The sequence below is a fragment of the Notothenia rossii genome, assembly GCF_949606895.1.
Source record: "Notothenia rossii genome assembly, chromosome: 9".
NCBI classification, from domain to species: domain Eukaryota; kingdom Metazoa; phylum Chordata; class Actinopteri; order Perciformes; family Nototheniidae; genus Notothenia; species Notothenia rossii.
This window is the reverse complement of record NC_136907.1, coordinates 53,752,135-53,768,515: the sequence shown is the minus strand read 5'-3', so window position 1 is coordinate 53,768,515 and position 16,381 is coordinate 53,752,135. Positions and strand designations below refer to the sequence as shown.

General features: G+C 38.8%; 1 protein-coding gene and 1 long non-coding RNA gene across 5 annotated transcripts in view; one reads left to right on the top strand and one right to left on the bottom strand.

Moving 5' to 3' along the window:
• Window positions 1-4,193: 4,193 nt before the first annotated feature.
• On the top strand, window positions 4,194-9,294 carry LOC307018308. Of its 2 annotated transcripts, none has more exons than XR_013802406.1 (8): window positions 4,194-4,359; window positions 5,053-5,122; window positions 5,203-5,313; window positions 5,491-5,586; window positions 6,094-6,205; window positions 6,368-6,535; window positions 6,673-6,818; window positions 8,083-9,294. It is a non-coding gene; the product is annotated as an uncharacterized lncRNA (long non-coding RNA). The 2 variants fall into 2 exon arrangements; XR_013802407.1 differs by having other exon boundaries at window positions 5,203-5,326.
• Window positions 8,926-16,381, bottom strand: part of LOC307018307 (uncharacterized protein) — a 48,067-nt gene continuing 40,611 nt past the window's right edge. For 2 of the 3 annotated variants that reach the window (XM_079648501.1, XM_079648499.1), the window contains exons 2-7: window positions 12,297-12,430; window positions 12,039-12,186; window positions 10,531-10,674; window positions 10,105-10,209; window positions 9,505-9,769; window positions 8,926-9,367 (exon numbers count right to left, since the gene is read on the bottom strand). In XM_079648501.1, the coding sequence (XP_079504627.1) occupies window positions 9,161-9,367; window positions 9,505-9,769; window positions 10,105-10,209; window positions 10,531-10,674; window positions 12,039-12,186; window positions 12,297-12,378 (951 nt within the window). In that variant the 5' untranslated portion in view covers window positions 12,379-12,430 and the 3' untranslated portion in view covers window positions 8,926-9,160. The remainder of the gene's footprint in view (window positions 9,368-9,504; window positions 9,770-10,104; window positions 10,210-10,530; window positions 10,675-12,038; window positions 12,187-12,296; window positions 12,431-16,381) is intronic. The other variant, XM_079648500.1, reaches the window with a different exon arrangement.

Sequence of the window (16,381 nt, the reverse complement as noted above, 5' to 3'; positions counted from 1 at the left end):
AGATCACCTGATTGGATATTAAATTGACAATTCCCTAAACCCCTCCCCTGAATAGCAATTGTCTATTCTTTGCAACTGTAATCAGTATGTGTGCTGAAACAATGTAAATTAAAGTGCTATTATAAAATCTAGCATTAAACGTTTTTGCTGTAACATAATTCCATTCAGACCTTCAGACCTACATTAAAAACCCTATCAGCATCACTGTATACCTGTAAATACACCACTTAAAAAAGCAGTATGGGGATGGATGCAGCAGGAAAGCTATCAATTAGCTAATACTGACAGTGTTTAAATGTGTGTACACTAAAAAGTATAAGGTTATTAAATGTAACTGAACATAACACAGTATATGACACTAAATATGACTTACAGGCAAATGTTTCCAAGGCACAAACAGGAAAGAGAGGAAAGGGTAGCTGGAGATGCAGGTAACCACGTAACCAAAAGGCTTTCAAGCCATTTTAATAGTTTCCAAATTGTAGTTTACAACTTCCTAGTACATCATGTGATTCCATTGAGCCCAACATTTCTTTTCCCGTAGACTTACAGTATATTGGGAAAGGAACGTATGAAGATTGGCTGATATTTCCTTCAGGTAAAACCTTTAACTACCAGTACAACAACTTTATTGAAACTGTTGTTGAGTTCAAAGTTGTAAAATATACTAATAGCCAAATTGGGTATTGTTAACCTGCCACTTTTCATGTGTAAAAGCCAAAAAGTCAGGGTTAATTTGGGTTGAATTCTAACATACATGCATGTACACAACAACTTAAGCCTTTCCTGATTGCCATCTCTGAACTATGACCTGGCTATGTCACATGACTAAATCAACCAATGAAATCAAAAGTAGGAAATAAACAAGAAAATAAACAATGACTCCCAAATGACCACTAGGGGAAGAAAGTACTAAAAAAAGAACATGACTGTTATTTTTGTAAAATGCAAATGTAATGCAAAAGGATTGACATGCGTAGTTTCAAACAATTTAATTAAATGTATAACTCCACTGTACAATGTTTGACTACACACATACATATCACGTCCCTCACATTAACAATTTCACACTGTCTGTTGGCTATGCATTTTACCACCAATCCTTCTTCCAAACATCACCACCACCACCATAATAAAGGAGAGAGATTTTGACACATTTGTTGACTGACATTTTTCCAGCAATAAAAGCAGCTGTTTAGCATATTTTAATGAATCACGTGCTGTCTGCATCTGCTCCCTGCTTTGCAACTTTTAAATATGTGGCATACAATATGCTTCCAATGGAGAAACTCCTGGAGGGTAGAGTTGAAAGGATAAATCGCACAAAATCTGTATGTTTGTCTCTTTGCTTAACATGAGGCTATGGTTAAAGCTAGACATGTACATGGTTACTTACAAGAGAAAGCAGTTTCGTTAAAGAAGAAAAATATCCACAGAAATGTCCTATAAAAGTTATTTTCTTTTGCTCTCAATGTTCTTATACAATAAGTTACCAAATAATGGAAAAATGTAAAGTTTAGCTTATACCCACTTGGTAGAGCTGACGTTCCAGTTACCACGGTTCAAATCCGGCCTGGGACCATTTGCCACGTGTTGTCCCCCCTGTTTCCCCCGCAGTTCAATAAAGGCTGGAAAAAAACTTTAAAAACGTATTAAAATAGTTATAGTTAAGCTTTACATTAGGTCTGAATGCAACCAAGTATGTAGTGCTGTCAATTGATACAAATGTAATTGCGTTAATCACAATAATTAAAGGTGGGGTAGGTAATTTTGGAGAAACCGGCTCGAGTGAGTTAGAATTTGAAAATACACAACCGGAAAAAATCTGCCACTTCCTTACAGAGCCCCTCTTCCAACACACACGAACGTGCACATGACCAATGAGGACACGGGATAAGTTTGTGCACAGATGGAAGGCAGGTATGCCATCCAGTTATTTTAGCTGGGCCGGCTAAAATGATTGGTCGTGCTTTTTACAGTGCCACGGCTTCCACAGATGAAATGTTTTTATGTATTTATTGTCAAAGCATTTAATATATTCATTTCTATCGGGATGTTAAGAGCATTCCATGAAATATAACAAAAAGTGTTTCTGAAATAAATTACATACCCCACCTGTAAGCACAAGTTTGAAATACTAGTTTGAAATACTAGTATTTACTTATTATTTAGTATTTTGGTAGGATTTAAAACCAAAACACATGTGATGTTAATGATACGTGACAACATAATTTCTGGATTATTCCAACACCAAGCTAAAGCATAGACACAGCTGCTGTCAGGAAGACTGTGATGACACAGTGACCACCAACTGGCGGCCCGTGGGCCACATCCGGCCGCCAGACATTCTCATCCGGCCCGCACGACGGGGGTGACATTCAAGCCCCCAGGAAGTGCGCCGGAGTCTGATGAGAATATTCGTTGTGGCCAAATGGCGGTGCTACACTTCCGTTTGGTTGCTGGTCCCGGAAACACCTTTTCCCATTGACTTACATTGGGAAAGAGTGGTCTGTAACTCGTTGGATAATTTTTAAACTAAATAAACTACCCAGTATGAACTTTTGTATAGCCCTTATTAAAAACATTCGTTCCTCAAGTTGTAAAAATGTGCTAATAACGTTATTCTGAGAGTTATATCCCTCTGCATTATGAACGTGCATCTAACCCACGGGACAGCGCCGCCCGGCACGTTCATGTTACGTGTTCAGCAGGTTCAGCACTACATGCGTTTATCTTTACCCATGGATGCACAATAACAACGGACCCATATCGTCTCACTGCCATCCCACGGAGCTGTAATAATGGATATATTGCACATGTTTGCTTTAATTCATCATTTGTAAAATATTATACTACATGAGCTGTATGATTAAATCTTGTACCGTAAATGTTGTATTAAATAAAGTTAATATAACCGACGTTAGATTAACGTCCCTGTAGCTTCTTATTTCACTAAGAAGCTTATTGCACTGTATTTATATATTTATATATATATATATGCAGTGCAATAATTCTTTCATGCTAAATGAAGCTCTGTTGCTTGGATATCACTCCTATTACAGCGTAATATAAGTACATAACGATTGATGTTACATTAGCATAATTACTAGCTAGCCGCTAGCTGCTAACTGCCGCCTCGTTAATATCAAATCCATCATAAAAGCAAGCCATTACCATGCTGTCATGAACGTGCGGTGCTGTTACGTGTATGCAAATTGACGTGCTTGATGTGAAAGAGCATTTTGGTTAAAGTTGCGCATGCGCTATGAGCGCACATACGGGTACTTCTCAGACATGCCGGGTAATCTGTGACGTTTCGCTCTCTCAAAGATTGGGCCATTTTATCATCATGCGCCGCAACTCTCATAGGAATGAATGAGGCCCCGCCTCCCACGCTGTATCCAGTTCTTATTATACATCCATGCTCCGCACCACAGCAGTAGCCCCGCTGCGTCCAACAGAGAGGTAGCAGCTGCGGGACAGTAGCATAGAAGCAGGGTTGGGTTGTAACGGAATACATGTAACGGCGTTACGTAATCAGAATACAAAAATCAATTATACAGTATGAACTGTATTCAGCTGGCGTTACATTTGAAAAACGAGTAACCTGATAACAGTTACTTTCGTAAACCTGAAGTGAATACATTTTGGAATACTTATTGGAATTATTGGTGGAAAAGATTCCTCACAAAAAGTAATATTCATTACCGGCAGAACTGTGTGCACACTGCACAGCGCTGCAGCATGTCTGTGAGCAAGAGAGAGATGCAGCGTGTCTGTGAGGCCCCGCCCCCGCACGCAGATGATAGATATGGAATGCCATTTAAGCCAAAATTAAATAAATAAATAAATACATCAATAATTAAATAAATACATATATATATAAATATGCCTATGAAATAAATTATGAAATAAATAAATGAGGCAATAAATATGTATACATGTACATTTAAATACACATGTATTTATTTCATGGGACTTTTATTTCATAATGAGACATTTATTTCAAGAGACTTTTATTTCATAATGACACATTTATTTATTTCAAGAGACTTGTATATCATAATGACACATTTATTTATTTCAAGAGAATCGTATTTCATAATGACACATTTATTTATTTCAGGTGACTTGTATTTCATGATGAGACATTTCATGATGAGACATTTCCATTCCTTATATGCAAATGACGGGGCGTGGTTAGCTCACAGATCCAGAGACCCAGACCAAAGCAACAGCACCACAACATTGACACTAACTGGTTCTTATCTGGTCCGCCCAATGCTGCTCTTCTGAGAGCAACCGCTCTGACAGCTCTCTCTAGTCTCTACTGGGAAACAGCTAAAAGTCCTTCTGGAGGTAAGCAATGCAACACAATTACACCCAGTCTGAGAGTAAAATATTTCTCGAAGGTTCGTTTTGCTTTCTTACAACGTTAAGTTCATTTTAACGTAACCTTAAGTTTGCTAGGAGGCTATTGTTACGAGCTAGCTGTCTTAGCTAACAACAGTTAGCAGCTAACGTTTTCTGCAGTTTGTGTTGTTCTGAAAAACGTGATGTAGTTATTTAAGGGTATGTTAAATTAACGTTATTTTACAAGTTGAAAGAGTTAAGTTGTGTTTAAAATCGTCAATGTAATGCACGTTAGAGGTTTTTAGTTTGACATGAAGTTAGCTAACGTTAGCTAACTCTACCAGGTTAGCATATTAAGCTGTACTTTCTGTGGCAGCTAGCTTAATACAAAGAGGGGTTTTGTGCTTCATTGCAAACTTTCCTTTTTAATCTACCTGAAACTCTAGCGACAGTTTGTTTCTACTCAACTATACAGACCATTGTTGAGGAGATGCAAAACATACTGTACATGAGTTGGGTCCAACATATACCTTGAGTAATGTTACTTTGCTGCTAAAAATGAAACATCATTATCAGATGAGGACATCACCAAAGTGTGTGAGCCTGTCAGGGGATTTGATCTGTTCTCTGCATGTTGTACACACTGCTCTGGTATTACTTATCTTGTAAAATGTAAGTCTCGCTCTTGTCATCGTTCAGGCTTTGCATTTGAACTCCTATGACTGGTTACGGACTTGAAGGGAACGCCTTCCTGACATCCAGGAAAAAGGTGAGATTCTAATACATTTGAATGCCAAAAACAAGTTATTGTTTTCACTTTTTAAATATGATTGTTTTGGGGCATTTCAGTTGTATTGGACAGAGGCAGTCTCTACTGGAAACAGTGGAGAGGGAGGAGATGATATGCAGCAAAAGGCCCAGCCGGATGGTTGCTGCTCCGTGTGGAACGTGTTCTATCAGGTAAAGCACTTTGGTACCCAGTTCTTTATGGTATTGAGTTTGAATTTAGCCTTTGGAATGTAATTTCCAACAGTGCATTGTAAAGACTGAAAGATGTAAAGCTTGACATGATTTCGTCTTTTACTTAAGAGGATGTTTGTCCTCCTGTGTTGTCTTATTTCCTTATCTTTCTTTCAGGTGTAACATCTACCAATGGTACATGACAGAGACCTCCTCCACCTCTTTGCTGTCTTACTAGTCAATCCTTCTGATCAGGTCGTTTCCTAAATAGTGGTAAGTTTTACAGTTCAGTGTACGTTAATTTAGCAACTTAATGCTTTACCGCTGTTGAATAAACCCTATAATGCTAGTCATTTTATTAAAACTACGATTTTAAACTTTTTGATTCCAATTACAATAAGTTATAATTGTAAAACATATCTTAACATCCATCAGCAATCAATACAACAAATCATCCAACACTAAATAGAAGAAATCTGGACCTATTTCTTTTTATACAGCAGCATGTTTTGGGACTGCTCATTGATGTCATCAAGAGCCATTGAGTCTACCTTTTTGTAGTCGGCCTCTCAGAATGTTTATCATTTCTTTGTCTCTTAACATTCCTATAATTTTTTTTTTTTTTATTGTTGACATTGTTTTGTTCTTTATTTTTGTTGTGAGAATCACTTTGCAATTATTGTGTAAGTGCTATATAAATAGTTATACTAATATTATTGTTGTTACCATCATTACTATTATTAATAAGGTCTTCTTTGTTTTCTTTATTTATCGCTACAGAAAGGATCATGCCAGCCCACATCAAACACCTGATAAAGAGCTTGTGAACCTCACTGCTGCGGACACCTGTGTGATATTCGACTCTGACTGGAACCCTCAAAATGACCTGCAGGTACGATATATATATCTGCTCTGTCTGTCCTAAAGATAGTTCAATAGGGCTACAACAACAACAGTCTTTCCGTTTATTCCCTCGGTTCTTTAAGTGTATATTTTCCCATTTAATGCTTAAAAACTTTGCTCTTTTGACCCCTCTTTTAATTTTTTATTTCAGGCTCAAGCTCGGTGTCATCGTTTTGGCCAGTCTAAGGCGGTGGAGGTGTACCGTCTGATCACTAGAAACTATGAGAGGGAAAAGCTGGATAAAGCTAGTCTGAAGCTCGGGCTGGACCGTGCTGTCCTGCGGAGCATGAGTGGGAACAAAGAAGGCAACAACAACGGGGTGAGAAAAAAAAAATCTGTCATATTTCTAGATGCCAAGTCATTTTTGGGTCAGTCGCTGTTGCAGTACGCTTAGTTTAATTTCAAAAAGAGTTTTCTAAATCCACTTGTGTAAATGTCTCTCTGCGTCGCCTTTAGCCGGTCCAGCAGTTCTCCAAGAAGGAGATCGAGGACCTCCTGAGGAAAGGAGCCTACGCCGCCATCATGGACGAGAACGACGAAGGCAATCGCTTCTGTTAGGAGGACATCGACCAGATCCTGCAGCGAAGAGCCACCATCACCAGGTATGTTCTTAGCAGCACTAGCCACTTGCGCTTTGTGAGATACCAAGTACTTGGTTATTTGAAATGTAATATTGATGATGTAATAATTAAAACTAGGGATGGGTACCGAGCCCCAGTATTAACGGGGCCCGGGGCTGAATTATTAAAGACCGTGGTACCGTTAACGTCCAACGTTATCGATCTTTTTATCGGTACTGGAGACATTCAAAAAATAGATGTCATATGTATTATATCTACACAAACATTATATCGCAGTCTTACTGTCGCCAACTCCGTTTCTAATATGCAAAAAGACTACGAAGTGCGTCTATGATTTATTTTCGATCTTTCCAATCCAGACGAGAGATCTCTCTCCCCTGTCGGTGTGCGAGGGGGTGGGGCAGTTTACACACAGAACCTGCTACATGCATGCAACACACACACACACACACACACACACACACACACACACACACACACACACGCACACGCACACGCACTCAAACAAACACATGGCGGAGAGAACTAAGCCCCCCGAGGGTAGTTATGTTACCCGTCTTGAGCATGGATGTATAATAAGAACTGGATACAGCGTGGGAGGCGGGGTCTCGTTCTTTCCTATGAGAGCTGCTCATTGGCGCATGAAGTCAAAATGGCCCAACTTTTGAGAGAGCGAAACGTCACAGATTACCCAGCATGCCTGGCTGTCAGAGCAGAAGAACCCATTTGTGCGCTCACAGAGCATGCGGCCCTTAAGCCCCGCCCCCCCGAGCACACACTCTCGGCTCACTAGAATGAATGGAGAGAGAGAATAAATCTAGATTCGGCTTTTAGTGCATTTTACAACTTTAAGGACTTAATGATTCTAGGGCTATACAATAGTTCATACTGGGTAGTTTATTTAGTTTCAAAAAAATTATCCACGATTTACAGACGTCTCTTTCCCAATGTTACTCAAGGGGAAAAAGTATTTCTGGGCCGGTGGACGTCACAGACTGATAAGGAAATTGTAGTACCGCCGTTTGGACACAACGAATATTTTCCTCAGAGTCCGGCGCACTTCCTGGGAGCTTGGTCTTGAGGTGGAAAATGCTTGTTGCCAAAAGTGCAATAAGAGTTTAGCATGTATGTATGTATGTATGTTAACTCAATGATACAAACATGGGTTAATGATTAGAGGTAACTGAGTTATTTATTTAGTTAAAGTTACAGCTATTCTGTTTGCAGTTCTATCATCACATAATTTAATACGATTTGTTAAAACATTGTTGTTTCTTATTTTCAGTTTGCTTCAAGCAGTGGCTGTACGAGAAAGACGTGGAGGACCAAGAAATGCGGTCCAGATTGGCAAAGACCGGAAGATACATAACAGAGAAGATAATGGATATTAACAAGAAAAATAATGTTTATAATTTCTTTGTTGCTGTTTACATTTTGAATTATATTTGTTATTTTTAAATCAAACGCATCTATTTTAGATGATATTTATTTAGATGTACGTTTTTTTTGTAATATTATTGTATTAGTTATAATTTATTAAATAAAAATACTGTTATGAACACTATACAATGTCTTTATTTTGATAGTTACCAGAGTACATTGTATATTTAATACTAACATAAGCTGGTGATAGATAAATGCTGGTCTGCTGGTCTGCCAGCAGACACATATTTATAAAGAAAGAAACAGAAGGGAGGAAATGATGATAGCTAGACTCAGAATAAATCACACAGCATTGAATGGTACGCTGCATGTCATGGGGAAAAGTAACAGTGACAAGTGTAGGAACTGTGGAGTTAAAGAAAATGTGGAACATCTATAAAGCTGCAAGAGAAAAACTAAAGGATAACGTTTTAGAGGCAGAGAGGGAATGGAGTGTGGTTGGTATTTTGGGAACAAAAGGTTTGCTGCTAAAGATCTGTACAACAAAAGATCTGTAGGACTGAAGGATTAATGGTCATCCACCTTTATGATTTCCCTTCAGCGTCACCACACAACCATCTCTCTGTTCCCTGCTCTCGGCTTCCTTCCATCGTGTCGATCTTCAATCCTTCATTTTCATATCCTTCAGTATGTGCATGCAAGTGTGCTTTTGCATGTAAAAGAAGGAGTAGAGAGGAATACACAGCTAAAGGAATGAGAGCAGCTCCAACAGTAACATGCTGCATCAGAATTTATTATTATTTACATTTTATTGCACAACATGTACTTTTACTGCTGATACTTAAAGTACATTTTTGTTGATAGTATGTCTGTACTTTGACTTGTAATTTACATTGTTGTATTGGTACTTTTGCGTAAGTAATGGTTTTAAGTACTTCTTCCACCACTGCTGAAATCGTGCGAAGAAAATGTTGCCTGACCTAAGGTTCTGGGTTCAACATAACTCTGAGGGTTTGAACAGTTTCAAGATAAACTGCCAATGCCTGACTGAAAGGAACATGGGGGTTTGGTAGGGCCACAAGATCTTGTTCACTCAATGGGCGCAGGAGCTGGATCTCAGGAACAAAGACATTAGATGCACAGGGGGTATGTGGTCCTTCCCAGTCCACACCATAATCATCACCAACCTGACATACGAAAGGAATAAAGCCGTTCAGAATGTGTAATCAATTACAATGTGGGTCATTTTGCATGTATTTTAAATAAATAATTGAGCCAGGGAATAAGATGGCATACATTACATCATCTAAAAAACGTTGTTTACCTGTGAGAAATCTTGTCCCTCTCTGTTGTTTAGTAACCACAACTGTAAAGGTGAACGGTGGCTTGCAGTCCTCAGCCCATGGTGATTCCATGCCTCCTTGAAACACTGAAGATGATGCTGAATATGTGGCATGAAGCACCTGTGTAGTGCATACAGGTCAATCTCTTGGTCAGGATTGAGTAATCCTTGGGCCTCCAGCTGGATGAATATTGTGTAGAACAGATCAAGAACATTTTCATACACATCTCTCCAAAGGCGCTCAATTCTGTAAAAGAAAGAATGAAATACAGCCTTTATATTGTATTTTTGGCAGGTCACATTATTCAACAGTTAGCAGGATGGAAAAGTTGTACAAGGTTCTACTAGTAATGGCTGATTGACACTTATGTTCAGACTGGAGTGTGAACACAATGATGAGCGAAGTGAGAGCTGGATTTTAGGTAGTGACCAATGAACTTGTTATGAACTGCCAGTAAAACGCCCCGCTATCACCCCCTGCCCCGCTTGAATGTAAGTATTGTTTTGTGAGGGTGGACAGACATGCTTCTTCTCTCGGTTTCATTGTACTTTAATAATTTATATTTTTTAAATCCTCCATACCTTTGGTTATGAACACTCCGTCCAGTAATATGAGAGCTCCTTTTCTCCCCTTGTGTTTGGACCATGAAGTGAGCAACCCTAACATTCTCACCCCCCTTGTCAGATCTGTAAGGGTAAAAAAGTACATTTATCTGAAGATGACAATCCAACATAATTGTACCTTCAAAAGAAAGGTCTTCTCTCGGAAAGCCTTCTTCAGGGTCTAAGCATACCCTGAAGAAGGCTGTTTGTGCCGTTCTGCGTGGGTTGTAACCCAGCTCTGTTTTAAGATTACCGAAGAGCACCTTCATTACACTTGTTTGAAATTCCGAACACTCATTTTCTTTTTGATAATTGTACCTGTGTTACAAATGCTATTAAAATACATTTTAGTCAAATAAGTCTCATTGTACTTCATTTATTAGACATTTGTAGGACATTACATACCGAATTTGAGATGGCACGCCATATTGGCCAGCAGCAGACAAGAAGCCTTCAAGAACAGTTGTAGCTCTGTTGTTGGTGGCACTACTTAAGTACACAATTAGCTTGGAGAATCCATCAATGCCACCATGAACAACAATCCTCCATCTGTGTGAAATATAACAGGATTAATTGGTTATTGAATTGGGGCCTCATGTCCAAATCACAGTTGATAAAGGCACATCTTGTTCATTAAGCTATGTTAGGAATAGGGTTGGAGGGGTATGGTTGTGGCAGGTTGGGTGATAACGTTGGATATTGCAATAGCAACATGTCCTGCAATATCACAAAACATTATTGCCATTGCAATATCCAACATTATCGTACATTGCATGTTAACCTTCTTTAAGTTAAAAAAAGTTGTACATAAATAAGCAAATTCAATGGCTTAATTTACTTTACCAAGGCAAGCAGATTTGTCAGCTGGGTGAACAACATTTATATTTTAAAGTACCTTTTTCCAACATCTAACCTCTCATCTCTACTAAAGATGGAATCACACAAGGTGCTAAAATGTTGGTTTCCGGTAGGCTAATCTCCGTAAAAGGACTTTGCCAATGGGTCCTGAGATTGTTAGTAGGCTAAAACTGATTTGACCACCTCAGGTGCTAATACAGTGCCCTAACAGAGTAAATATGAAGAGGAAACATGTGATTTCATGTGAACATGTGAACATATGATTTCATGGTACTGTTTGGAATTGAGACATATTCTGGATCATGTTCATACCTTTGAAAATGCTTATAAATAATTTTGTATGTCAAAGCTTACACACATTTGTTAAAATACATCATGGATGTCCCAACTAAGGGTCAGTGTGGGTGCATTTCAACCAAGCAGAGAAACACCCGATTCCAGTGCACCAACTAGTTGTGAGTTCATGTGTCACTGCTTTGTTGGAACACATTCACACCAACCCTTTGCGGATAAAATTGGACACCACTGACATTATGGTACTATCAGAAGAGCTCATATTTAGCTAGGATGTATGTGGTAGAGGGCTTGCCCCCATGCAAGGACTGTACCTTTAGTAGCATCTAATTGTGTTTTTGTTTGAAATTCAAACTCAATTATTATCTAATGAGTAGACAAGGAGTTCAATTAATATCCTCAACTAACTAACATACAGAACCCTCATTGTTATATTTTGTATTAAAAAAGGATAAAGGCATCTTTAAGTATTAATGACCTGGCCGTATATCTTTTAATGTTACTTTTTCCTCAGCCTTCAAATTGGTCTCACACTCAATACTTCCAAGGGTGCAATGTCTGTAGATAGGCCTACTTATTTCAGCAATCACACCTTCACCTCTGTTTTCTCACATGATGTTACTATTTAGTGATTTCAGGTGGTGTGGTACAGGCTTGGAACAAAGAACTGCAGGACTGCAGCACTTGAGTACAGGAGTTCAAGAGCAGTGGCCTACTAGATTATGATGGACACAGCTCAAAAAGCAGCAGGAAAAACTGACCTGATCAGCTTGTGATTACCATCTATATGCCATAGACTATTTGGTGCAGGAACATTGTACTGACGACGCCTTGTAGTCTGGAGGGTTAACCTTCGCATCAAGATTGCTCCTGGATCCACTCTCTGCATTGACGCCCTTACTCGATGCCCTGATTGAAAAAGGAGATTTATTTGTTTATTCAAATTGGCGACTGGCTAAACCCACGTCATTTGGAATTGGGTTGAACATTGAGGTTAAACAAAAACTGTTAATTTTTACTTTGAATGTGTATGCCTCTGGACCGTAGATGTCCCAGCATCATTTTATATCCAGCATTCGGATTAGTGCGCTGAATCTCCATCACCAAGGCATCTACATCGTCATCGTTAATTGAAGAGTATAGGTCAGATTTTCTACAGTAGAAAAACATAAAACGTATATATGTGTAATGTCACTTCAATTATATATTTATTACATAAGCGACAGCAACGTTAGTTAGGTGTAACAGTTAGCATGAACACAACTCCAGTTATCTTAACATTAATTTATACAGTGGCTGCAACTTCACGTGTATCAGGAAACATCTCTGACTTTAGTCATTTTTGATGAATAAACAAAAACCGCAATTTCACGATACAAACAGATTTTGGTGTAACAATAGTCATATCTGACAGAGCAGCTGTTAATAATAACTGACCTAACTTGTGTGCAACGTCAACATAAACGTTTTGGCTAACGTTGACGAACATCCACCAGTCTAACATCTATACTCCATTTCAAACATCTCTTCGTATCATATTGCTACACAATACTAAATAATTGTTTGTCAATCATGTTTTAATTTTGTTAACTGTATTATACACGTTTTTGCCCACCAGTGTCGTCCATAGAAATAAAATAGGAGTAGAACGGACATTCCCATTCAAATAAACGTAGCAGGATAATGGATGTATTATATTTTAAGATAATGCAGGATGGTCAGAGCGGCGGCCATTTGTATGTGTACCATTGCCATAGTGACAGTTGTAGCGGGCTGACCATATAAATAGAATATGAGTATAGTAGTATACTCGTATTCTATTTCTATGGGCTCGTTATTTGTATGACGTTAGCTAGATAGAGCAATAATTTGATTTTACGTTAGCTCAAGTAATTCACCTTAGGCCTTCTTCGACCGATCTCCTCTGAATTGTGCGGGATGACACACCAAACAGATCCGCGATTTCTCGGGTTGATAGACCGGACAGCACATAGGTAGCGAGCATATCGCATGGAATATCCAGAGGCGGGCGTCCTGCACCTATGCTTGAACCAACTTCTTGGACATCTTCCACACGAACACGGTGCTCAATCAGTGTCAAAGTATTTACAACTTCGTCATCCGTGTCGATATCTCGAAGAGCGCTTATCCGCCCGAGTACTTCGATAAAGTCTTCAATATGGGCCAACACAGTATCTGTTGGTAAACCGTGTTGATCAATTTGATCTGCTAAGGATAGCATAGCATCTTGGAGCCCACCGACGTCTTCCATGTTGTCTGCCCCGCCTTATTTTCATTTAGTAGTTATTATATAGTTTATAATTTTTTTAAGTCCTTCTCCATTTTCTTCCTCTTCTCGAGTAGTCAGTGTTGTGGTGCTGTTGCTTTGGTCTGGGTCTCTGGATCTGTGAGCTAACCACGCCCCGTTCATTTGCATATAAGGAATGGAAATGTCTCATCATGAAATGTCTCATCATGAAATACAAGTCACCTGAAATAAATAAATGCATCATTATGAAATACAAGTCATCTGAAATAAATAAATGTGTCATTATGAAATACAAGTCTCTTGAAATAAATAAATGTGTCATTATGAAATAAAAGTCTCTTGAAATAAATGTCTCATTATGAAATAAAAGTCCCATGAAATAAATAAATGTGTATTTAAATGTACATGTATACATATTTATTGCCTCATTTATTTATTTCATAATTTATTTCATAGGCATATTTATATATATATGTATTTATTTAATTATTGATGTATTTATTTATTTATTTAATTTTGGCTTAAATGGCATTCCATAGTTAGAGAGAGATCTCTTTTAAAATATATTGAAAGTTAGAAACGGAGATGGATGGATAAAATGCGCAAGATAACTAGGCCTGTGACAAACAGCCAAAAAGGGCTTTAGTTTTCGAGATACCGCTCCCGGAGTTAGGACAAAACACAACTTACTTTTTCCTCATCTCTAAGGCCTCCCATACATGAAATGGATTGTTGTATAAAAATATTTTACTGCAAAAGTGTTGAAATTGATATATAAAGTTAGACACCCCAAACAAAAAAGAAAGCCTGGCCGTCTGGGGGTTGAGGCATATAAACTCATGTAGATTCACAATGGAAGGTTTGATAGGTTTAAAACTTGGCATACCTGAGGTCAGGACATCCCTCTGCATTATAGAAAAGACTGAATGTCAATATCTTAATGTAAATTGGAGATACAGTCATTTGAACACATACCTACAATAGGCGGAAATGTAAATCTATGTAGAATGTTCTCTTTACTTTGCAGTGACTCTGACATGGATTGCCATAGCAACACATATGAGGGCTTGTTGGAAAGGTGTGGTTCTACTGAATCCAGCAATAATAATTGTGTAAAGGTAGCTTACATACTCATGGAGTTATGTCACTAAACGTATAAGGTGTCCCAAATGGGGAAAATATGAAATAGTCCTAATTAAATCTATAGTATCACCAATTAGTTTTATTTTGACTTCACTTATCAGGGGTGGAAAATATTAACAAATTATCTTGAGCAGAAGTCCCTAAAAGGTATGACAACTTGAGAATTGTTATTTTTTAAAGTAAAATATTGCAACTTCAACATTAGTGCAGAGAAAATGCAGGCCTAAAATGCAATAGAACTACTAACGAAGTAGTAGTTGGACATCAGCTCGTCGCGGGCGATGTTGGCAGTCACAAACTGATCCACTAACAACTGCAACACCTTGATTTTACTCTCAAGAGGCTCATAAGGATACTCATCCACTTCCTGATAGGGCAGAACGTGATGGTACTCCCGGTCGCTCTCGCAGTACGCGCGCAAAACCTCCGGCCACGTCATGCCGTCGATAAAATACAGAGTGGAGTTGACGCTGTCTTTGAGGTCGGCGGGGGCAAACGTGGTGTTGGAGGTGTCTTCTTCACGTAGGATGACCTTCAAGAGGGCAATATGTGTCTCTGCTCACATTGTTTATCGACGGCCCAGCAACTCAAGCTTATGCTCCTCATAACAGCAAGTCATTCAGCTCTGTAGAGAATCAAGAAGTTATACTACAGTATTTGACTCCACCTGCTTTATCTGCATCTCATTGCCTACGTGGGTTTCTTCACAAACTGACAGGTAAATCATTGCAAATATTTTTGGACTGTGAAAAGATGGGACCTTGTCAAATAAAATGGCTAATTAGCTAACTGGAAAGTGACCTAGCTTAATGTTTCATTAATGTAACAGCCTGTCCAGTAGACTATATTCACAATAGACTCTGTGTCTCCTGGCTTAATTAGTATCACTGGTAACAATACTGTAAATAGAGCCTAACAAAAACAGTTTAAGTACAACATAGATACTGTACAAATTCTGAAGTGTATCTTTTTTTCTCTTTTTTTCAATTTTACCAGAATGGAGAGTGATGTACAAACAGTGGATCCAAATCGTTGTATCATCTGTGGTAAACATTTTTGAAAAAGGGAAGAAACAAGATCCATATGTCAAAAATCCTACAGCAGAAGGCCTCCAACGTATACTAAATGTTGCTCAACAGAGAGATGAGGATGTTCATAAAACTCTCTCTCCATATACAGATGATATACTTTCGTTTAAAATAAAGGTATCATATCATCGATCATGTAGAGCAGGGGTCGGCAACCCCTGGCACACGTGCCAGCATTGGCACGCGACACCGTAACCAGTGGCACACTAGGAATAAGTGGAATAAGTGTGCACAAATATTTAAATTGTATTTTCGGATCCTGAACGAGACCGCCGCCAGAGCGCGTCTCCCCGTTACCTGCAGAAGTATATGGAAAGCCAAAAGTGCCATAATACGGGGGTGAAAAAACGCGCGAACATACGGGGAGGTCCGTTTTTTCGCGCGAAAAAACGCGCGAACATACGGGGAGGTCCGTTTTTTCGCGCGAAAAAACGGGCCAATATACGTGCGAATGTTCGTGCGGTTTTTTATATGATAATGAGCCCCTCCTTCTGATTTCCTTAGCCAATAAGTTCAAAGTGTCTGTAACCAATCAGTGAAGGGTAAAGCCAGACCAAAACAATCTGTAGATGAAAAGTTCCTGACATGGTGAGGCTGTGCTGTA